The sequence below is a fragment of the Vulpes vulpes genome, chromosome 2 (assembly GCF_048418805.1).
Source record: "Vulpes vulpes isolate BD-2025 chromosome 2, VulVul3, whole genome shotgun sequence".
NCBI classification, from domain to species: domain Eukaryota; kingdom Metazoa; phylum Chordata; class Mammalia; order Carnivora; family Canidae; genus Vulpes; species Vulpes vulpes.
In genome coordinates, this window is record NC_132781.1 from 90248993 (window position 1) to 90273678 (window position 24686).

Genomic DNA, 24686 nt, shown 5'->3' on the forward strand with positions numbered 1-24686 from the left:
ATACATAAGGTAATTCTTGGACAGCAGCATGGTAATCGTTTACAGGTTGTTCAGTAAGGATAACAATTAATGCCTTGTGCAAAATAAACCAAAGATCCAAAGAAACACATTGTTGCACGTGAAAATTATGTTAGCTAACATCATTTCTCACTCTGGTTTCTAATGTCAGGTATCAAATTTGTCCATTATTAATGTACATATGTACGTGGGGATAGATCCTCTTGGAAGGAGATTACAAAGACGCCACCATCTATAACCCCTTTTCCTTATCCTGCGAGGATGTCCAGAAGCTGCGAGGGGTTGGTACAGTAGCTCCCCTGTGCAGATAACACCCTGCAGAGGATTAGCTTTCTTTCCAGCATCAGGCTCCACCAGTGGGGAGTCAGGGGTCATTTGTACATGCAAGAAAAAACCCGACTTGAGTAAAGTGTGCTATTCGTCTATTCAGCGCCGCTCACCTATAAAGCCTCTGAAACCGCTCTTTACTGACAGTACATTTCTCATTTTCCCATCACTTCTCCCCCTACTTGGCTATTTTCCTAAAACTGTAATTCAAACTTTCCAAAAGAAAAAAAAATAAGCTCTGGGTAATCCTTTCAAGAATTCTTAGAAGGAGATCTTTATTCTTTTATCACTCTTATGGGAAACCTAACCCGTGATTAGTATTAGGATTCAGAATGTTTTCACCACCCTCAGAGGCCCAGGTAGGGCGAGAGCAGGGGCGTCAGGAGGCGGAAAGCCCTTTAGCTTAAGGAGCTTGCACTCCCAAGCGGGGGACGCTCCCGAGAAGAGCCACCAGTGTCCTGGACCCTAAAATGGGGACCATGGCAAAGTGTCCCTTCATCGTAGAAGAGTTAGCTCCCAGTAGATATAGGCTGCTTTACCATTCCAAGCACAGAACGGGAAAGCAGTAAGGTAGGAAATTTAAGAAAAGAAATGGCAGGATGCCTGAAGGTGGAGGGGTGCGGGGGGGGGGGGGTTGTCCTCTGGGATAGTTACAAAGTCCACATGACGTTTACATTCCTGTGATGATATGTGAGCAGCTGAGGTCGGAGGAAGGGCGTTCCTGGCGGGACCCACGTCTGCTCTGGCCCCCACCCCTGCACAGAAGGCTGGAGCATTTCGGACTCAACCTGGGCCCCCTTGTCACCCGGAGCAGTCCCTTTCTGGAGCAGGGCTCCGCACGGGCAGACAAACTGCCATCCCCTTCTCTAGCTTCTGTGCATCCGATTCCTGAGACACAACTCCCAGTTCTCCTCCAGCAGCTGTAACCTGTTCAGAATGAGAGTCACGCAAGTGCCCCTGTTTTCACCTGTGGAGGTCTCACTGTCTCGACTGGGGATGCTGACATTCCAAGAAATGCAGTGTTTGCCACACTGGAGCAGTAACAGAGCAATGTGCGGCAGGCTGGGAGCGAAATTTGCAAACTCAGTATCCTGGGCCTCAGGCCAATGCAGGCTGGGTGCGTTGCTGTGGTGACACATTTAGTCTCTGGGGAGGGAGGCTGGCACACCGGCTGCATTCCTGGCACCGCATTTGCCAGCAAGAAACTTATGGAGTGGAACTGGTATCAACTCCAGAGGGAGAAGCAAGCTGCTTTCTTAACTTCCTTGGCAGTACTACCCTTTGCAACTTGTGCACATAAACCCTCCTGAATATTTACATGAACTGCTATTTGTGACACTCTTTGGGGCCCTGTTGGATGGTACTTTGAAGGGAAGTGTTAAAATGATAGCAGCATTCCAGTTTATAAACGTAACTATTATATCCCTGAATAATTCAATTTCCTAAAATTGGCACTTAACGATGCAATGACTTATCTCTTGCTGGGAAGAGATTCGAATCCCTCTCCTCCTTTTAAAAATAGCTTTTCCTGTTGCCAAGAGGAGAGCCTGGTATTTACTATTAAAATACCAGCTTCTTTCCCTGTTGCGACTCACTGCACTTTATTAGCTAAGCTCTCTCCTACCTGGGGAAGGGCTCCTCACAGAGCACCCTTAGTTCCTAGGAAAGCCTCATCTACCTCTCTTATTGGTGCCTGGAAAGCAACATGCACTCGCTGGTGGCCACTTAGTATTCAGACCATGCCAAGATGCAAGTAAAAAGTCTATATTGCACCATCACCAGGCCCGACACAGCCAACAGTTCAAATCACGGTTCAACTATAAGCATAAGCAAGTGAGGAGCCAAGGATGTGGACCTGTCTAGTCAATGAAGCACTGGAGGGAAAAGGAATCTCCATGGAAATGCCAGCATGGGGGCTTGAATGCATGCGGAGGTGCTGTTCTTCCGCTGCCCTGGACAGCAGAAGGCTCCCGAGGATTTTTAACCTAAAGTTTTCCTCCTTCTCTGCCTGCTCCTGCTCCTCCTCCTGCTCCTCCTCTTCCTGTTCCTCGTCCTCCACCTGCTCCTCCTCCTACTCCTGCTCCTGTTCCTTCTCCTCCCACTCCTACTCCTGCTCCTACTCCTCCTCTTGTTCATCCTCCTCCTGCTCCTCCTTCTCCTCTTCCTGCTCTGCCTCCTCCTCCTGCTCCTGCTCCTCCTGCTCCTGCTCCTCCTGCTCCTCCTCCTGCTCCTCCTCTTCCTGTTCCTCCTCCTACTCCTGCTCCTGTTCCTTCTCCTCCTACTCCTACTCCTACTCCTGCTCCTACTCCTCCTCTTGTTCATCCTCCTCCTGCTCCTCCTTCTCCTCTTCCTGCTCTGCCTCCTCCTCCTGCTCCTGCTCCTCCTGCTCTTCCACCTCCTCCTGCTCCTCCTCCTCCTCCTTCACATTTTCTTCTCCTCCTGCTTCTTCTTCTTTTAACATGCAAAGCGTCTCCCAAAGTATTGAGAATGGAACAATTCCTCTGTGTCTGTCCGTATCACAAAGGGACGTGGTGCTAGCAGGCCAGTGATTCCTACTGGAAACATCAGATGCAGCAAAGGAAAGGCAGTTAATACAATAATTCACATATGTTAATGCTTAGTTCTATCAATGTCAGCTTCCTTTTATTCTCGATATACACAAAGCTGGCATACAATTTTAACTGATGAGGTAATGTCATTTTTAATTTAGAGAGCCTTAAGCCATCCACTCTAACTAGAGGATATCATCTTCGCAGTTCTCTCGTGAGACTTTATGTAAGCATAAGCCATGTGTCCTGGACAGTTTGAAAAGGAACTGTTAAAGATGACATTGGTCATTGTGAAGATTTTCCCCACTTTGATCTCTTTTAAATTGCAAGATACAGTTTATATTACTGCCATATTTTAGCCATTCCTGAAATTAATATATCCCAGGACTTTTGGACCAAGTCAAACACAGAAATAAAATGAAGGTTTGAAACGAACGGGTTGTAATGCTTTCACGTCAGTTCTAGACGAAAAGTGAAGATGGCTCAGATTAGCTGGCTCCTAGGTGACTTGGTAAATAACAAGAGAGGAAAGCGAAAGACACTAAGAAATCTATAACAGCAAACAAACAAGAATCTTCCTATTTTCCAGGAGGATGCTAGTCTACTAGAGACAGCTCCCCAACTTTTGGGGATAAAGAAACATACGTGTTAACTCAGTGCAATATTTAGAATAACATTTTATCGTGATTTCCTTTACCATTTATCTCTTCAGTGTATTATTATTAAGACTCATTTTAAAAAAAATCACATCACTTTGGTGACTTCAAGTGTGTCACATTTCCTTTTCAAACAACTACGTTGCTTTAAAGATTCAGGCTGGTGGGTGTAAACAAAGTAACTTTCCATTTTCAAATAAACTTTTTTCTTCAGAGAGATTATGTTCTGCAATTCAAGGGTAGTTTTGGGGAAGATGATGTATTTTAACCACTGTGGATACTGAGAGAGGCTTTTTTCTACGAAGTCTAGAGTTTGGTAGAATTGAGTTAAATAGTAAAGAATCTGTTTATTATTCTGTGGCCATATGTTTAGAGGATCGCTCACAGAAATCAAAGTATTGTTCATGGAGAGCTCCAGCCAAGGAGACATTTTGAATTCATAAAAGAACTTCACAGTTTGAAGAGAATGCTTAGCATTATGTATTGACACCCCACCACCATAGACAAAGGAACACAAGTTAATAATAGAGAGTTGTGCTCATGAGATTTTTCTTTTTCTTGTTAATTGGTTACTTTAAGTGACATTGTCTGCAAGTATAATGTACACCATTATTCTTAATAGTTCTGTGTTGCCAGATGATGTATACAGGCATGATGTAGTCCATTTTAATTATTTCATTTTGCTGAAGTTTTCTCCCTCCATGAAACACAGTGGTGCATACAGATAGCGCTGTTTTCCTGACAGACTCTGCTGGATATAGCTGCCTTCTACATTATCAAAATTAGCAGGGCATTTCTCTCTAACCTGCTGTTTTCTTCTGTATTTATGTGCTAGGTATGACTACGTGGAAGTCATTGATGGAGAAAATGAGAATGGACGCCCTTGGGGAAAATTCTGTGGCAAGATCGCCCCTTCTCCTGTGGTGTCTTCAGGGCCATTTCTCTTTATCAAGTTTGTCTCTGACTATGAGACACATGGCGCTGGGTTTTCCATACGTTATGAAATTTTCAAGAGAGGTGAGTGACTTCCAGTGGGACAAGTGTGGCTAAATGTTCATTCGCGTTGTTTGCTTCCAGGAAAGACTAAAGCAAAAAGAAGACCAGGCGTAATGCTTTTATCTTTTTGTAAAAACTCATATATTCCCACTACAGAACTGTTGGAAACTACTTTACACCAAGGAAAATTACCCAATGTGTTGAGGGAGTTACGTTTGAAATTTTTTAAGTATTTCAGAATTCAAAATTGCATCATTCTAATAGGCTGACCGGTGTTTATAAGGCATATATTCTATTCCGTAAAACTCTTTTGAGAGTGTTGATTCTTGGCTTTCTTCTTCAAAAATAAGTCTGATCTGCTCTTGAAGTTTGATTTCTTTCATTAAAACTGTGTGAGTCCCTTTGACCTTAAAGCCGTATCCATCCTTTTCCCTTTATTTTATTACAAAATTCAAAACTGGTGTTTCCCAGGAAAAGCAAAGCAGTCCACTAGCCTTAGAGTTTCTAAAGCTATTGAAGGAAGAAGAGGTGTTTTATTAACGTCTGTTTAAGAAGAGGAATAGTTGGGGAAAGAACTTCTTCGAGAAAGCAGAACAGTAAAGCTTTCAATGGTATTCCCTTCGGAAATAAAGATCTTTCTCCCCCTCCAATATAATCACTTAGTAATCTGTTCCAATGGTATATTGAGATGGGTAGAATCTGACAATTCTTAGTCTCCCCGCCTTGAGAAATGGAATCCCCCTATCAGTCAATTGATAAACAATGTATCTTTATCCCAATGTCACTGTTTCTCATAAGGGCTGGTAGACTCCTTTAATGTGTTAAATTCAGCCTTCTCTTTTAAGTTGACAGTAATGTAATGGGGGTGGGGAGGCAAACTAGGGCGAGAGGTTCAAGATTTGAGTGTATTGTCCTAGAATATAGCAGAAAGCCTTTTTTAATAGAAACAAAAAATCTGGCTACCCCAATTACAAATTCTCAGCAGCAACTGAGAATTTAAAAAAAAAAAAAAAAGGAGTTTTAAGAGTTTCTGGAAACCTTGGTACAACCTCTTAAAATTTCAAAGAAATCTGGCACTGACCCCAAATAAGTATGGATAGATGGAGACAACTTTCTTCAAAAATTTATATAAGCACATACTTGGAAAACCTATTGCATAAATAGTATACATACAACACCAGTATGTACATATTTTCTTGCATTGAAAGCTGTTTGACCTGTTATATAAATCACATATTACATGTATGTATATGACACATATACACACATCTACATTTGCTTGCTTACCTGCCTATGGCACTATCAAAAAGAAAAAAAGGAGCCAGCAAAGAGTTGAGGAGTACCCTTTCATTTGCAGTGTTTCTCCAAGATCTGAGTATGGTTACAGAGAAAAACCGAGAGCTCTGTAACTAAGTCTTAAGAATTCTTCATTGTCCTTCCCAGTGAACTCAGTTCCCTATACTTCCATGGCCTCAGAGATACTGTCATTTCCCTATCCTGATCTCTAACACCACCCCTGAAACTTGAAGTCAGTTTTTCTTTCTTTTCTTGCCTCCCTACATCCAATGTGACTTCTAGTTCTTTTGAATTTATATCCACAAGTCTCCAAAGGTCATGTTGCCTTTCCACATCCATGGCCATTAACTGAATAGGCCCAATTTGGGTTCTCCCTATGTTTTCTTATCCTGCACACAACTTCCCAAATGGTGATCAAACCACTGTCCTCGAGATGCCTCTGGAAGGTGTCCATCACCTGTTGGGTTAAGCCTGAATGTCCCATTGGGTCAAGTTCAAGGCTTGACATCAAGTGCCCCCAACCTTGTCCAGCTTCACCTCCCATACATCCACTCTCGGCTAAGGAGATCCACCTGCCTAAGGAGAATTCACTGGGTAATGGCCAGCAGACTAAATGTGAAGTTAATTCTGCCTTTGACTGCCTTCGTGAATGTTCTGAGACTTGGATTCCTCACCTGGTAAATGGACAACAATGTCTAGCACAAGCTGGTTGTGAAGACCTGTAGGAATAAAAACATGAGAAACATGGAACCAGTTCAAGATTAGAGTGCATTCAGTAATCACGAGCCATTACAACGCTTACAGATACAGTTCATGCCATCAGATTTCAGAGCCCTTGTTCTCTGTCAGTTTATTTCCCTTAACCCCCGTGGAAACCTGGCTCTAAACTTATTCTTCTCAGGGAGCCTTTCTAATGCTTCTGCTTTTTTTTCCTGCACATATACCCAACTTGTCCCCTACACATGTACACGACACACATACACAGTATACACATATGCATACTATACATATATATGTATATATATATATAGTATACACACACACACACACGGATGTGTTTTACTAACCATTATGTTTTGCTTTAATATTTTCAAATTTGTTCATATGTGCATAGTTTATTTCCCAACCAGATTGGTACCACCTAAAAAGTGTGAAAAAACATCCCCCCTCACCCAGCCCCACTATTCGTACTACATCCTTATAGGTGCCCTATAGAAAGTCATTAACTAACAATACAATTATGCATACATATATGAGTTCATGGACATTTTTTCCTCAGAAACCATCTAATGCTGTTATAAAGTCCATGAATCTCATTTTTTTTCAAAACATACCCCTTCTTTCAGAGTGCAGCAATTTCAAGTTTCCTCAAAACACATAAATTATACTAATCATAGTTGAACCAATAAATGTGTCTTTCACCTGTTGACCTTGAGGTTTTCTGGCAATAGATTACAGTTCTAAGGAAAATCTAGGCCATTCCTGCATCCCTAAAACTGCATTTATAAAAGGCCACCTTTGCTTGAGAGTCAGCAAAGCCAGTCCCCACCTCTTCTCATGTCTCCTGGAGCCACTCTAGACACCCTAATTTTCTTCCCAGCTCCCCCACTTTCCCCTTCTCCATGTCTTTTCCTAGATGCTGAAAGCTTGGAATACAGCCCTAAAATTATTCCCAGTCACCTAAAAGAATTTCTTCAGGAAACCCATACTTCCCTACCTATCATCCTTTCTTGCCCTTCCCTTGGTCCAGGTCATCCAAGCTCAACTGCTGAAAGAAGCTGTGGACATCTTCTGTGGGTCTCCATGTGAGGAAGGCATGGCATTTATTGAGAGCAAGAGTGGTCACTTCATATATTATTTAGTTAAGAGTCTGCATATTTAATAACAATTCCAAAGACAGTATCTTAGCTATTATTATTATGTATCTTATTGTCATTAACAATGATTTGTGGCTTTCCTACAGCTACACAAGGTCCCCTAAGTCTTACAAATAACATCTAAAGCACAGAGTTAGGCTACCGATCTAATGTGTGCACTTCTCACAGCAGCAACTTGCTCACTCCTAGGCACGTGGGGCTACTCACCCTCCCTCTTGTTTAGCGCTGTATATTCTGCAGAATTCTTTCACCACTCCCCTACCTTGCTTCTTTTTGGGAGGTGCTAGCTCAACTGTGGCAAACCTACACAACAGTGAACAAGAAAAATATCAAAAACAAATCTTGATGTTTACTGGAGGAAGTAGGAAATGACAGAATCTTTAAGTTTGAAGGGCTCTTTATTCCAAATCCTAAAGCCCAGTTCCCACTTGTTATACACAGAATCTGAGGACTGGGAAGGTTAGGATGCCACCTAGGTTACATAGCAGGTTAGCAGGAATGGTGGGTCTGGAACTCAGATCTGGTGCTCCATCCAGTTCTCTTCCACTACCCCATGGGATTTCTCCAGTTCTTGTCATGTACATAGGCTAGCCTTAGGGAAAGCATTGAAATGTATTTGATTTTGAAAGTATGCCCTTCATTCCTGTCATTTTTTTCTCTCTCATTAAATCTTGATCTCATCTATTTTATCTTTTTAAGAAGCAGAAAATATTAGTACCTGAATTCAACCCTGCTGTCAGCTTTGCCTTACAAGGGCCTACCCAAAGCATTTTTTTTTTTTTTTGCCCCAGGGAAGAAGCTGGAGGTCTCCAGTCAATGTTCCTACATCTTAAAATTAAAATAAAAGGGCTTCCGGTATCATATATTATATTCTTTGTAAATTAATGGTTTAAATTAGTATAGTCCCTGCTATCTTAGAAGCCACTCATTAACTTAGAAACAGATTATAAACAATGCAGCACGTTTCATACTCTTCTCACCTGTAATTCACATGGTAAAATGCCACATGTTAGTAACTTTAACTGGAATCAAATAGATAAGTATCTGAGGCCATCATGGTGAAGGGAAGGCTTTAGAGGCATTTTAAACAAGTCAGACCTCTACAGGCCAGGTTTACTGTGCACAGCTAATAAGTTTTAGTCTTCTGTGTCTCCATTGCCATAGACATCTAATATGTACATGGGGAGCAAGCAATTGATTTGTTTTCTCAGTAAGGCTGCCAGATGCACTGAGGTAGAGATTCAGCGTACCAGACACTAAAAATAGAGATCTGCTAGTTAAATTTAATCTGTATTGATGCCTACACTGTTGACTCTAGTACTTGGCTCTGCGGGAGAATATTTAGTTAAAAACACTCTCAACAAAGCTTATTTAGATTTGAATCCATGCATGCCATCAAAGGGTGCCCATTAGTGAGACAGTGGCCCAGGAAAATAATTGTTGGATTGAACATCCTTCAGTTTGGAGCTTGAGCTTCAAAGGATCAATTCATCTCTGATTTCCAGAGAGTCCTAAGGTGTCTTTGAAACTCATGGCAGTGGTGGCGGTGATAAGAGGCCAAGCTGATGTGCTCATGTTCTTGTAGAGGGGCCATTTTCAATGGTGATGAATACCACACAATTTGGTCCTGGATGCCATGAATTGAAATTGTGGTCATCTGTACAGTCACAAGGTCAATTTGCAATATATGTGTGTATTATGAGCTTGACCAATTTGAGTTACCAATCACTGTAATTTGTAAAGTATTGATAACAGTGACTAGTCATTAAAATTATGCACTATAAAAATACACATCACACACCCACACACATATATTCAAAAATAATTTTAGAATGGCACTGTATCTGATACTTTGGGGAAGGCAAAAATGTCAACATTGATATCAAGTGACTTCTAGCAACACGGCCTGTAATCACAGTTTATCGTGCCCTCACTAACAGCCACACTTTACCGGCACACCTGTGTCAACACCACTCAGAATGAGTCACTCACCCTGGGTACATGTACGAATTACCTTTCACATTTAGTTTGTCAAAGAGGCATAGGTCACATCTGGCAGAGTTACTGAGTCACTGGTGTAGGAATCTGAAACCCAAACTCCCTCCACTGAATTCTCTCCCTTGCCTTTGTAAATGTTCTATTTCACCAATAAAGGGCTGTCAGCCTCAAGATTTAAAGATTTAAGCTTGAAGGGGCTATAATTATTTCTCTAGGGCTCTGTCGAGATTTCTGTAGCTTACTCATTCATTGTTCCCACATGATTTTATATTTGTCATTTTTTTCTGTGCAACAGCAGAAGTTTTTAAATTGCTTCACACAAATGGAAAACTAAGGGGAACACAATAAATCTGAACTTGACTTTCCATACCTATCACTCTATGAAAAGGCTGAGTAATGAGTGATTAGGATAGAGATTATAATGGTGAGCTTTTATTAGAAAGATATGCTGCCTTTGTTCAGATTATTTCTTGGTCAAGTTGTGTGAGTGGGATTTTCACATTTGCTCCTTCTTTTCTTTTATTCACAGGTCCTGAATGTTCCCAGAATTACACAGCACCTAGTGGAGTGATAAAGTCCCCCGGATTCCCGGAAAAATATCCCAACGGCCTTGAATGTACCTATATTATCTTTGCACCAAAGATGTCAGAGATTATCCTGGAATTTGAAAGCTTTGACCTGGAGCTTGACTCAAATCCTCCAGGGGGGATGTTCTGTCGCTATGACCGGCTAGAAATCTGGGATGGATTCCCTGATGGTAAGAAGGGCAGGAAGCATCCCAAAAAGGGAAGAATCTCGGGGAAGGGCACTTGGATCCTTTTACAAGTGTTGTGATAAATGCATCATTAAAAAAAAAAAAAATAGCCCCAAAGGAGGAGGGAAAACAAACCAAAATGGTAATTCACTTCATGCAAAGCAGCGGTGAAATATTTGAGCTTAAAAGATAGTAATTATCTTGCCCAATTTCTTCATTTTATAGATAAAGAAACTGAGGCCATGAAAGATTATACATGGTCTCATAGCTATTTTTTGATAGAATTGGGACCATTGCATGGTTTTCCTGACTATTTTGCTCATTTCATTGGCCTGCCTGCCGGTCATTAATTCCTAGACCCAGGAGAGCACTTAAATCAAAGCATTCACTTTACAAATGCAGACTCTAAGGGCCAGAGAGGTTAAGCACTTGATAAAAATTTTAGGGTGAAATGTATATCCATTATGCAGTTACGAAAAATTTAGAAATTTAGAGAAGGAATGAGAATATTTGGACATTCCTAATTTGTTTTAGGTGGGGGGGGACATGGCTAATTTAGACAGATTCTTTGTCTGCTCCTAGAGAATTCTTATCTTTGGCAATTTGAATCACCTTAGCACATCCTCTGTCTACACTGCTTTAGTTAAATTTATCCTACATTTAAAAAATATTTATTGAACACTTACTGTGTACCAGGCACTGGTTTAGGCACTTGGTAAATAGAACAATCAAAGATGACTGCCTTCACAGAGTTTCAGTACTGCCGAGGGGAATGGGACAATAAACAATATACGTTATTTATAGATGAATGAATGATGTCCTTGGAAAGTCAGAAAGTGAGAAGTTCTATAAACAACATCAAAAAAATGGAAAGAAAGACAAAGTAAAGCAGAGCAAAAGCATGAAAAGGGCTAGGGTTAGGAAGAGGGATGTGTTGAAATTTTAAAGAAGGTGGTCAAGTTCAGCCTTATTACAAAAATGACATCTTAGCAAAGATTTGAAGGAAGGGATAGGTAGCCCTGTGGACAGCTAAATGAAAGTTTTCCATTTCAATCCTTGTGAATTAAGAGGTGAATGGCAAAAATACACACCCAAATCCTGAACAAAAGGAGATAATATCAAATAATTTGTTGCAGCTGCATTACTTGTCTTGTGTTTAGTCTGGTTTAATATTAAGATTTCTCAAGAGAACATACTCTACACACAACAGATCAGAAAGGGCAGCTTGGAAGTTCTCACAAATCATGCAGTTAGAGATGCAAAACCATCTATATAATAGAGTCATATTATGATCAGGCTGGAAGAAGGAATATTTAAATAAATATTAAATTGTAAAGGAAGGGCAAGTATCACATGAAAGAGATTTCCTTTGCCTCTGAAATGACATTAAAATTATCAGTGTAATTCAATTTAGCTATGTACCTCAACAGTAAACAGCAATGGAGATAAACTGGGTTTAGAGAAAGCTTATATTGTCATTGGAGTAAATGGGTGAGCTATCATTGGTTTAGTTTCCTCTTTGGTCTTTTACTATATAAATAGGGTTATGATGATCTTATCAAAACTCCTTCATTAAGTAATGAGATTTGCCCAAACAGAGTGCTGATTGATTTCCAAGTGTTCAATCCTGATAATTAGGAAAACAATATTATAATAGTATTGTAATAATAGTTGGAACATTTAATAATGGGTTTATTTGTTCACAACCAAAATTTGCAGCCTTCCTTTCCAGAACTTACATTTAAATTGACATCTGAAAAGGAGGTCCAATCAACCAACTTATTTAGAATACTTTCAGAAAGAAGCACATTGTTATTAGTGTCAAGGGTTTTTCAAAGTAGTAATTTTCTGGCTCTAGAAAATCACTGAGTTGAAGCAAGGAACAATTAACAATAAGAGTTATCAGCCTCACAATTCAGTCGTGTTTTAAACTATGGTGCACTTGACTTATTCCCAGAGCAAGCTGGCCTTGGAATATGAAAATTGCTTTTGTAGATTTGTTATAACTTACCTGGCTTCATCCAGCCTACACCAGCATAACAGCTCTCTCCTTTTGAGGCAAAGTGGCAGATTGCCCCTCCTGGGTTTCTTGTCAGTGGCACTAGAAACATTTTTGTCATGCTAGGTCAACACATACAGTTCCTTGCCAGCAAAACTGCTTTTACTCTCTTGATACCCTTTCCAAAAATGACAACCAGAAGGTGCTGAATGAAGGCTTTAAACCACCAAGAGATTTTAGGTTGCGTTTTATCATATACGTTGAGTTAGGTGACTAAGTCATTGACAGCCACCATTGATTCTGATTGACTTGGAAGGAAAGTGGTTTTACTCCAGGACTCAGAATCCTATGCACATGCTGAATCACACATTCCTGTGTGTCACTCTGATGCTCCATGGATTCCTAAGTAGCGACTCTGAAATAATTGGTGGAAATTTACATATGGTTTGTAAGCAATGAGCTGAGTGTGCTACCCTGGTGGGTATCGCAAATGTTTGTGCTGAATCACGAAGCCAAACTCGAATGCTTAGCTCACACGGCCTGGGCACACACAAAGTCAGTTCTCCTTCTAGGCTCTGCCAAAGAGGTGGCAATGCAGTTGTTACCTACATTCCAAAAATTGTCAACTATTTGTAGAATAAGTGTCATGAAAACCAGATTGAGTTGTCTTTGGTTTGTATTGACTTCCTATTTATTTTTGAATTAACCTTCTGAGATAGAAATATAAAATAAAAATGATATAAGCATAAAATATACACATTCTGAAATGTAAATGACACAACTGTGCACATTTTTTTCCCCAGCGGAGAGTTGCAGAGTCCACATATTATCCAACAAAAAGTTTATTATTGTAGGAGAAGAGTATATGGTCTATTTTGTACCTTATCGAAATGATTCCCTTTTTTGTCTAGTCATTCAGAATGTGTCATTTTAAAAGTACATCTTATAGTAGATTGCTGCCCTAGAAAGGGGGCAGAAAGCCAAGTTGTCAGACTCTGAGGTGGGGTTATAATTCCCGGAGAGATTGATGGAAAAATACAGAGAATAGGGTATGGCGATTTCAGGTGGCAGATGTATCTTTTAAATAGCACGAATACCGAATCACCTTCACACCTGAAAAGAGGATCACTGGGGGTCTACTATCCCCACCAAGAGATTTACTAAGGCCGTGTTGCTTGCTTAAATTTTTCAATAGTGCAATTTTTGAGTTCTACTACTGTTTTTGTGACAGTTTCCATTCATCTCTCAGCCTTTGGGTCTACAATGACGGAAGTAGGAAATCCAATAGCCGTGTTCATGTAAATACACAAATGAGCACACACAGGAGACGGATAAGAGTACTCCATCCACTCTTGCTCAGATCAATATTGCATTAGCTTGCTAGGCTAAGGTCTCGCTGTTGTTCAGGAAAATTCAATACTTCTTTGTCTTATGGTCGAAAAAGCCTTTTCACTCTCCTGTCTTGAGGGCTCCTAAAGGGAGTTGTGCGCTGCTGTCCGCGGGCAATGTTCTGAAGGACAGAAGGCAGATTTACCCAGCATGTCTTCAACATTATAAACCAGTGAGTCATGGAGACTCTCTAAATTATGAGTCTGCATTAGACAAGTTCTCTTCTGTTTGCTCTTTCAAAGAGTCTCCCTCTACCCCCCTTCCCCAGAGGAATGGGGTGGTAGTGGAGGGGAAGAATCTGCAGTCACAGCTTAAGGGGGCGAGTGCAGCTTCCCTTGTGCTCTTGTATTCTCTGAAGGGTCAATGGCTGTGGGGGATCAGAGAATGGCTCCAAGGTTTCGGACTGTAAAGTTTGCCCACAAACTAACAAGGAAAGAAGAGAAAGAAAGAAAGAAAGAAAGAAAGAAAGAAAGAAAGAAAGAAAGAAACCACAATAATGGAATTTAAATGAGGGAAAGGAGTGAGAGTCTATGAATGGACTCTAGGATTCTCATTATGATTACAGATCAAAAATGGGATTCTTTTTGAGGAAAGGAAAGATCTGAGCTCATGGCTCTAGCATGATATTTTCATGCCTGTGTCATGGGCAACTTTGTACTCCAGAGGGAAGAAAAAAAGTATTGAATCTATTCAGAATGAAGAAAATCTGGCTTAGAATTAACACTTGTAGAGGAAGCTGAGGCTCAGGTTAAAGCTGAAGAGAAACAAAACTGAGAGTTTCACCTCCTGAGATGCTGCCAAGTGGGAAGCTTGATAGAACAACATTTTCTTCCTGTGATGCAGAGCCATGGTTCATGACCATGTGGCATCCTGTAGATAATCTTATCGATGTCCCAATGGGCTCATGTCCTTGTTTCTTCATGATAAAAACGGTCTACACACACACAGTGTCTGGTTGCTGGAGAGTGAGGAGTTACAGTAGAGAGAACTCTTTGAATTTGATCAAATCAGTTACTGTGAATGCATGGAGAAGTTATCAGATATTCAAAGTAACCATTCTGCGCTAACTCAAATGTGGAAACAGTTTGGTTGTTTTTTGTTTGTTTATTTGTTTGTTTGCTTGGGGTTTTTTTTGTTTATTTTTTTGAAGTGGGTTGGCCAAGAACTGAAAACCTGTTCACCAAGCCTCTGACTATTCTAGAAGCAGGGTGCCCAGCCCAGCCAGCTGCTTACCAAGAACTCAGCATGTACACACGGCTCCAGGAAGATCAGCATTTAGAGCTTCACTTTTTCAATCACATTTGAAGCTTCTCCTCCCCATGAGCTGCCTTCTGCATCTGAGTCACACACACAGGCCTTGGCACACCGTGGCCCTGCTGTAGGCCTGTCTCTCCAGAGAGGGATCCACCCACTGTGCTTCCTTGAACAAAGCAATAACTCTTAGTTGAAATGCAGAGAACCATGGGTTTCTTGGAGGGGAAAATGGTCCACACCAGATTGTCCTTCTAAGCCCAAACCATCTGGTATGTTTTTACCATATGTGCAATTAAAAAAAAAAAAAAAAAAATCTGGAGAAAAAGGGATTTTTTTTTCTTTTTTTTTTTTTTTTTTTTTTGCCTTGCTGATGATCTGGACAGGAATTGGAAAGATTCTCCAAGCCCAGAGGGCTTGTGCACTGTCTGAAGGCAACTTAAAATTACTAATTGCCAAGGTTTATCTAAAAGCACTTCAATAAAGAGGTGGCCCACTTAAACCAAACAGAAGTCTGACTTAATCACAAATTAATCAGTGTTTCCAATCTTTCACTGCCCCCATACTCCTTTTTTTTTTTTCTCCCAGTATGCCCAGTCAAATGGCTGCATTGGGCCATCTTTTGGCCGCAAGACACAAGTGCAATGCAGTCACCTCTCTTAGATTTGGGAAAGAAAAAAACTGGGAGAGAAGTCAGACCCATTTTCTTTTCATTTTGTTTTCAACTTATTATTATGTATGAATTACTGATCTATGTAGCTTCTATTTGTTTTAACTGTTACAATTGTTAATTAGCCTACAGTTAGAGCCCTGAGTAGGACATAGTACATCATCCTTTGTCCAAGTCTGTGATGTTCTTTATGATAAGTCTCCAAGACTAAAAGATGAAATGAGAAAGGATGTTGGGGTCATTCAGTGCTGGATCAGATTCTCGGTCCTGGTCCAGTCCCATCCAGCACCAGTTCCTGAGATCTCCTTCCAGGGTAGGAGAAGTAAGTGAGGCAGCTGCAGGAGCCCGCGGTCATCACAGCCTAGCAGGAATCTTTCAGCACTAGGTGTTGTGCACACTTTGGGCCTGGAGATGAATGTTCAAGGTGCCCCTCGACAACCCAAATCTCATTCTTTGCAGTTGAAGCAAGCATTTAGATCCTGTTCTTGAAAACAATCCTGCTCAAGGGGGAATGTAGTTAGGCCTGTGATTGCCCTTCTGAGCACGCTTTAAAATCCTCTCCACAAACCTGATCCAATACTTTCACTGCAAAACCATCAACCAGGGAAGACTTGCTTTGGATAAGAGAACCCTTCTGGGTTCTGCTGGGACCCATGTTTGCAAATGCTTATTCTCACATCTGCTGGGCAAAAAAAGATATTTCAGTGTTCTCCGCATTGCTCCCTTTCTAGTTGGCCCTCACATCGGGCGTTACTGTGGACAGAAGACACCAGGTCGGATCCGTTCCTCATCGGGCATTCTCTCCATGGTTTTTTATACGGACAGTGCAATCGCCAAAGAAGGCTTCTCAGCAAACTATAGTGTCTTGCAGAGCAGTGTCTCAGAAGGTCAGTATTTATTCATCTTGCAAAGCACTGTGGTAAACACTCCCTGCTATTCCTCCTCACACACCTCGTGGCCACAGGAAACACTGAAGAAATATTTTGTGAACTGGATTGCCAACTATTTGTTTTTCTCTTTTAAATGGTTTTGATGAATATCAATAGGAAAAACTATTTGGTATACTTTCTTAAGAAAATTGTGGATGAGAAGGCTGCTTGTAAGCCTCTGAACTTATGGGAGAAAGTAGGAAATGGGCAAACAGTGCCCCAAAACAATGAACTATATAGCCATGCCACCTGTCTGGCTTGAAAGTGTACTGGGCTGAGAATCATAAAAGGACAGGCATGGGTAAGAAGAGATAGGAACAAATCTGTGATGGTTTATTGACAGGGCAGCCTTACCGGATAGAAGCAGACTCATGATGGTTCAGGTAGCGAAGACCCAGACAGAAGCCATTTTGTTTTTCTTTCTTATGTGAATAGAAGTAGATATTTGTATAAAAGAAGCATGTTTCTTTTTTTTAATTTTTTTTTTGTTTATTTATGATAGTCACAGAGAGAGAGAGAGAGGCAGAGACACAGGCAGAGGGAGAAGCAGGCTCCATGCACCGGGAGCCCGACGGGTCTCCAGGATCGGGCCCTGGGCCAAAGGCAGGCGCCAAACCACTGAGCCACCCAGGGATCCCCTGTGCCACCCAGGGATCCCCCAGAAGCATGTTTCAATTTCTGTTCTAACTTTTCCACAAAAGAGGAAGTAATATGTTTTGCATCTAATTAAAATATTGAACAAACTCAACCCTTCCTCAAAGTTTATGTGATGGTGTCCATCTCTTTCAAGGGCCCAAGAAAAACATGAGAAAGAACAATGAATAAATTGTGTGTTTCAACAGTTCTAGCTGTCAGGTTATAAAGTAGCATAGATTAGAGACCAGGAGATGTTTGGAGATCTGTGCTACAGACCAGTATTTGTTTTACTATTCTTACTGGAAAATAAAAAGGCCAGGTAAATTACAAAATCTTATTTGGACTTCATATGATTAATTAATTAATGTATTTTTGTGTTTATAAATATTTTATATTACAAACAAACTTAAGCTTAAAAGTATGGAACCTGTGAAAGAGACCTTTAATTATCTTAAAACTTTATCTGTTATAATAGAAAATTCATGAAGTGTGAAAATTCGCTTAGTTGAGATTTTTCTCAATGGTTGAGAATCTTTAATCTCTAAAAGACTTTTTTCACTTTAGTGCTTCACATTCACATTCCCTAAAGGTGACTATTCACTTCCCTATATCATATTTCACATCAATGTCATATTTCATTGTTTCACTGAGTATATGGGGCCTAATGGAATACATGCTTTTGTGATTCATAATCATCATTGTGAGAATTATTATTTTATGTTGTAAAGCTGTGGTCCTCTTTGGGACCATATGATGCTGCAGTTTACTTCTGACAAATATTCCTGTATTTTAATAATATAAACTAATGACATGAATAATCATGACCAGGCCAGGGTCAGGAGACATGAGAACAAAGGGAGTCAAGGAGAGGTGGCCCGGGTGCCAAATACAAGGAATCTGAAAGACAGCGAGCTAAGGTCTACTGTCCACTGAATATGGATTATAAATAGACATCGAGTTTTTTTCACTTTTATTAGATATTGAAGGAAATAGTAATTTTTAAAAAAATATTTTACTTATTTATTCATGAGAAATAGAGAGAGAGAGAGAGAGAGGCAGAGACACAAGCAGAGAGAGAAGCAGGCTCCATGCAGGGAGCCTGATGTGGGACTCAATCCGAGGACCCTGGGATCACACCTTGAGCCAAAGTCAGATGCTCAACCACTGAGCCACCCAGGCACCCTGAAAATAGTTAAAATTTTTAAATTTTTAAATAAATTTTATTTAAATATAGCTTTCAGTATGTATCCATGTCACATATCTACATATATTTAACTTTGAAAATAAGTCAAAATTCCCATTATTTCCTAATACATCTCTAATAGTATTTCTGTCAACCTAGGTCCACTTAGGAAAATAATTAATCACTATGAGATTTTCATAGCCTTGCATTTAAAAATTATCATTATTACAATTATTGCCACCTGTCACTGCTATGTCCCCATAAGTCCTTTTGCTGTCATCTTCTGTAAGACACTGTGTGAACATCAAAATGAATGTTTTAGATTGCCAGATTATAAAAAGAAATATGCATCTCAGGTCTCCTTTGTTTTGATGACATTTGGCTCCTTTTTTTCCCTTTCAGATTTCAAATGTATGGAAGCTCTGGGCATGGAATCAGGGGAGATTCATTCTGATCAGATCACAGCTTCTTCCCAGTATAGCACCAACTGGTCTGCGGAACGCTCTCGCCTGAACTATCCCGAGAATGGGTGGACTCCTGGAGAGGATTCCTACAGAGAGTGGATTCAGGTAGGCAGCATGAGACTTGGCACATATAGGGTTGAAGATTTTGGTTGTCTAGAAAGGTTGTTGATAAAAAAAAAAAAAAAGAAAGAAAGGTTGTTGATAAAAATGAAGTGACATTTCAGACACCTTCAAATGAGAAGAGAGGACCAATGGGTAATCCCTGCAGGATCATCGTGTCCCTACAATCTTGAGAAAAGCAGCCCAGCTGATGTCTCTGAAAACTCGTTTATTTTCTCAGATACTTTTATACAACTCTTCAGAGAATCTGAGCACAGATGTCTCACTTTGGTAACAACTAAAAGATCTAATTTTTCCCCACAACTACACATTTTCTATTCAGACACTAACTCCTTCAACAGATTTTTATTTTCTTGATGAAATACATTAGCTCTAGCAGACTCGCATGAAATAATTGCATCTAAGGATAAGGTTTCTTATTTGTTTGTATGTTCCGAGTAGATGAAGAGAAGAAAGGGGTTGAGGTTGACTTTTCCATACAGGTATACATGGCACATGCCCAAGAAAGCAGTCTGGTTGAGGGCACTGGTCTTGCTGGATTATGTGTATACATGTACCTATATAATGTACTTGTATAAAGTGGACACATCCGTATTCTTATAATGATGTTGTTTCTGCTTCCCCCCTTGGCCCTGGCACTCCCTTCCCTGCCCTTGCTCTGGCATTCCCCAGAGACCCTCCTCTTCTACACCATGACTCCCCTGCCCTGGCTCGTCTCTGGCACGTCTCCTAATGCCTCAACTTGTGCCAGCCTTGATGTCTGGATACTCCCACCCAAGGCCTGATGCTCATGTTCTTGACTTTTTCACCCCGTCAAATGAAACATCCAGATCTGGCTGTGTGGGTTAAACAGTAGGCAAATCACACAAAACTATTTGCTGAAGGATCCAGGCATCCTTTTTAGAGAGTAGGCAAAGCTTGTCTTACGTTCGTCGCTAGATATATAAAAATGACTAATTCCCAGAGAGAGTTTCTAAGCAAGAAAAAAAACAAGATGATTAATCCCGTACTTTCTACATCTATTGCTGCTTCAGTCTTTTGAGTACAAATACCAGATTTTGCTTTACTTTGAAAAGGTCAATATTAGTTTAACATACACTTAAAGTGAAATGGCCTATTACAGAAGACTGAACTCCTGCTAACCTGTAAATGATAACACGGAGAAATGTGTAGAGGGTGAGAAAAGATGAGACTTTTACCTGGGGATTGCTAAATCCAGCTCTAGATTTAGTCAGAAATTAAATGAATTTGCCTTGGTAACTTGTTTTTCCACATCCCACACCAACCAACACTTCAGTATGATTGACAGACGTGCCTCTAGAGGGAAGCTTGCATTTTGTAGTGCTAAGCATGTCTGCACAGTAACGCAGGCCTATTCTCGGTGATGTGGAGAGAGCTGGATAATTTAGGGACAGTGGTCTTGCAGGGCTTCTGAAATTGCAACTGTAGCAATTCTTCTGTGCAAGGCAATTCTGTCAGGAGAAACATGGAGGCAAAATGGGCTCTCACAAAGCCTTTGTCCACAGGACGGGATTCACCTCATTCTCAGGAGTTAGGCAGAAGAAAAAAATCTGAAATGGCTCAACTCTTTCCACCAAAGCATAGAAAGCAATGGTTGGGAGAAGCTAGGTAACTCCACCCCACCTCCCAACAAGGTTTGCTTTGAGCTCAAACTTCTTGCCTGCTTCATCTCTAATGGGCTGACGATCCACTCCACATCTCACACCAGGACCCAGACAGACAGAGTGGCCATCATCTCAAACATTGCTTGTCACCAAGCAGAGGGAAAACGAGAGCATGGCCATCGTGCTAGCTCTTAAGGTCCCCTCGAGAGCATTGCCACCCATTTTCATTGCCAAAGCACATCCCACAGCCATACTTAGCTTCTGAGGGGCAGCAATTCAGTGTGCACTGGAGGGAGGAGAGCTAGAAATTGGATGAACAGCATGAATGACAAGTGTGCCATTCATAGAATAGTCCCCATTTATTGAGTGTTTACTGTGGGGCCTGACTTCTGCTGAGTACTTGACATATTTGCATTTAATTCTCACAGCAGTCCTGTGAAGGAGGTGCAATTATCCTCATTTTAAAAATGAGGACACTGAGATTCGGAGAGTTTAGTAAATGCCCAAGGTCACAGTGAGTGACCGGACTTGGAAGCAGGGTCTGTTAGACTCCCAGTACCTGTTTTTTTACACTTCAGTCTTCTCTGTCCTTATCATCTGTTACCTTGCATATAAATTCAGGTGTACCTTGTGACTTGATTCCCTTTATGCTTTTCCTTGGGAGAAGACACACAGAGACAAGTCGGGTGCTTTACTGTTTCTAAACCTAAATATTCAGGGCCTTTATGGCTCCTCCATCCCTACAGAAGATGAATGCCAGAGAAGCTTAGCTTCAGTGCACCTCGAGGTAAAATTATCTTTTGCTCCTTGTGGAGCTCAGTGGGCTCATTTCCATGCCTGTGTCTGTGTACATGGTGGGAGTTCTTATCATTCACCTGTCACCTAATTATGAAGAATTGCATATGTTTCCAGCTTCTCTGAAACTCCTTGGAAGTGGTTGGCTTGTTGTTTTCTTTGGGTAGGTGTTTTAAATTAGCCAACAAGTAAAGCATAATTGAGGCTAAGGACAAAAGGCACATACCTCCAATCACAGAAACATTAGTGCACATATATTTCTATTTATACACACATCAGTATGCAAATGGTATTTGTTTTCTTTTTCCACTTTTTCACATTTTGCATGAAATATACCCCACAAAACATGTTGCTACAGCAACAAGGACAAACACTTGCATGTGTTAAATTAATAAGTCAGTATTGGAAACTGACTTTCCTTCAAGACAGGAACAGTCTTAGGTTCCCATTGTTTTCTCTAGGAAATTACTGAGTGACATAAAAAAACAATGCGTCGTTAACCGTGGGTATGAACGTCCACACTGGGGCTTCCTGTGAGATCTTTTGTCTGCCAGAAAGCTTAAAAACAAGTCAAGAGGCAATTTAGCGGGAAGGGGCATAAGGGAAGTCCCGACTCAGAGCTGTGCACATGGTCATATCCTGCTCAAAAGGCCACTTCACATCCTGAGCAGCTAAAACCTCTTAATTGTCCACAGCAGAGTTAATCACACTGTGAAATTTGCCCATGTTTTTCAGTCTTCCATTCTGTCCTGTGCCCTATGGCTGCTTATCTTATTACTAATGTAATCTTGTTCTTCCTTTTGTTTCTGGTTAAACAATCAAGAATTCAAAGTAAAGACAGTATGTCAGTGGTGCTATAACAATTCTTAATTTTCAAGCACATCATTAGAGCCCCAACCATTAGCCTCATTGAAGCTGAGTCTTTTTCCCTATAAAATAAAGGTACTGTAGGCTTCTCCATTCAGGCTCTAGCAATTCACGATGCCGTGAATCTTGGAGAAATGCAGTCTCGGTTTTTCTTGTCCTCTCTGCATACTAAGTGCATAGCGTACTGTCTGTTCAAGGAGCATGTTCTTCTAGTTCCTAAGTGTAGCCATTCGCACACAAAACAGAATTTAATGCGTTAATTATTTCAATGTTTTATTAATGACAGTGTTCACCACACTGTAAACAGATTTATCCTTCTTGGTTTAATTAAAGCTCTTGGGAGCAATTTCCTCAAAACAACTGTGACTTTTCCCTGATTAAAATGCCAGGAAACAAGGGGGAAAAAAGGCAAGAGATATAATGCGTGGATGGGATATGAACTTTGTTGGTCCAAAGACATAAAAATGGCCCTAGGAACTAATCCATTACCACACCTTCCAGTGACTTTAGAAATAGAATTACTTGATAAACCAACTTGGGCTGAATCTCCACTCTTCTCCAAGTTTGGGAGCAGGGCATTGTCTTTCATAGGTAAATTTGGGATTCTAGATTATTTATGTGCTCACTTATTCCAGAGAAGCAGAAAGCAAAAGTGGTCGGTCCTAAACCCTATCCTGCTTGGTTTGGTCAGACAGCCTTCTTATGGATCAACCACACAGAAGGAAGCCTCATGAAGACACCCTGTTGCTCTAAGACTACAAGACATCTCTGTCTATACTACATTTCCTAGTGCAGATGTTCATTCTGAAGTATGAGGAGGAGGAAAGTTCCAGAAAAGTGGAGTTAGTGCTAACTTTATGAGGAACCTTGGTTCTGTGTTTTCCTTTTGCCGTATATGTATTTCTGTTGGATAATATTCCACATTTTCTAACTGAAGGAGCTTTGAAAGAAGACATCAACAATAAAAGGCCTCAGTGGGGAAAGGAGGAGTCTGAACTGAGTCAGAACACACTACAACACCACACACACGCTCAGTCATGTTCACTCACAACTGTAGTATCAAAGGCAGTTGGTGCCCGTGTTCACCTTCAGTATGAGAAACTGGTCAAAACAGGAGGCCTTGAGGTTGCTTTGTGAATTTTAAAATTCATCATAAGACATGTTCTAACAACAGAAGCTTATGTTTCCATAGCATTTTTCCTTTTTTTTTTTTTTGCATTTTTCCTTTCTTAAAGCACCTTTGTACACATCCCATTTTAGTCTTAGAATGTACGTTAAGTAGATCAAAGATTTACATCCCCACCTTCATGTGAGAGAATGGAGGCTCAAGTTAAATGGTCCAGGAGTCCCCACGTGGCAGAGAGGCAGCTTGTGGGAAAAGTCAGGCTTACACAGGTGAAGTGAACTTCTTTCCTCGGATTTGTGAACGGAGTCAATGGGACAGAGAGATCTGGAAGGCAGGCAGCCACTGGCAAATCATTGCTTGTGGTCAGGCCTGACAGGCCCAGCATGCAGCTGGCCTTTGCGTAGCTCTCTGACCATTTGAATTGTGAGTCTTTTCACTTCTCACTGTCTCAAATGAAGTAAGTGGGTCGATTCTCTCACACCACTTCTACAGAGAAAAACGACAGTGCTGAGCGAGGTCGTGAGGCTTCCTGGGCCACAGAGGAGACTGTCATTCAAATAGCCAGGTTCCTAGAACCCCCAGGCCCAGGAGCTTTCCTCTAAACCAGGAGGTTCTTTGAAGTTCATTGTCCATAGGCTCCCCCAACATCCCAACAGGGCTGTGAACTGTAGCTCCCAACAACTTCCAGAGTGGTTCTGTCATCATTCAAAAATGGAATTAATAGTTATAGTTTACTGAGAACAGAGACAAAAGGTAATTTAAAGGCATAGGCTTGATTTCAGAAGCTAGGAAGAGGCCAGTTGGATGCCCCGTAAGTAATAAATGGAATAAAATAGCTCATGAAGTATTGGAAATATTCCCTCTGACATACGGAATTATTACACATTTTTAGCCAATCTTAGGCAGGAGAAGTGAGTGCTGCTCATTCAATGAAAAGATTTTGTTATTTGGAACCCTGGTTTTTATCTTTAAAGTTAGCTGTCTTTCAGAATTAAAAGCAGAAACTAAAGTCATTTATCTTAAGGCTTTAGAATGTCATTTATTTAACCAGTTTCATATATAATTTTCTTTCTTTTAAAACTCTCTGGAAAAATCTTCTGTTCTCATAATAGTGTATTGAGTCTGGAACATTTATCTCCAATGAAATACTTTTTGACTTCT

The 24686-nt window shown here is 40.7% G+C and overlaps 1 protein-coding gene across 4 annotated transcripts in view; it reads left to right on the forward strand.

Annotated features, from left to right (window-relative positions):
* NRP1 (neuropilin 1) overlaps window positions 1-24686 on the forward strand; it is a 137361-nt gene that overhangs the window by 52111 nt on the left and 60564 nt on the right. For all 4 annotated transcript variants that reach the window (XM_026000839.2, XM_026000841.2, XM_026000838.2 and 1 more), the window contains exons 3-6: window positions 4386-4567; window positions 10247-10474; window positions 16512-16667; window positions 18931-19097. In XM_026000839.2, the coding sequence (XP_025856624.1) occupies window positions 4386-4567; window positions 10247-10474; window positions 16512-16667; window positions 18931-19097 (733 nt within the window). The remainder of the gene's footprint in view (window positions 1-4385; window positions 4568-10246; window positions 10475-16511; window positions 16668-18930; window positions 19098-24686) is intronic.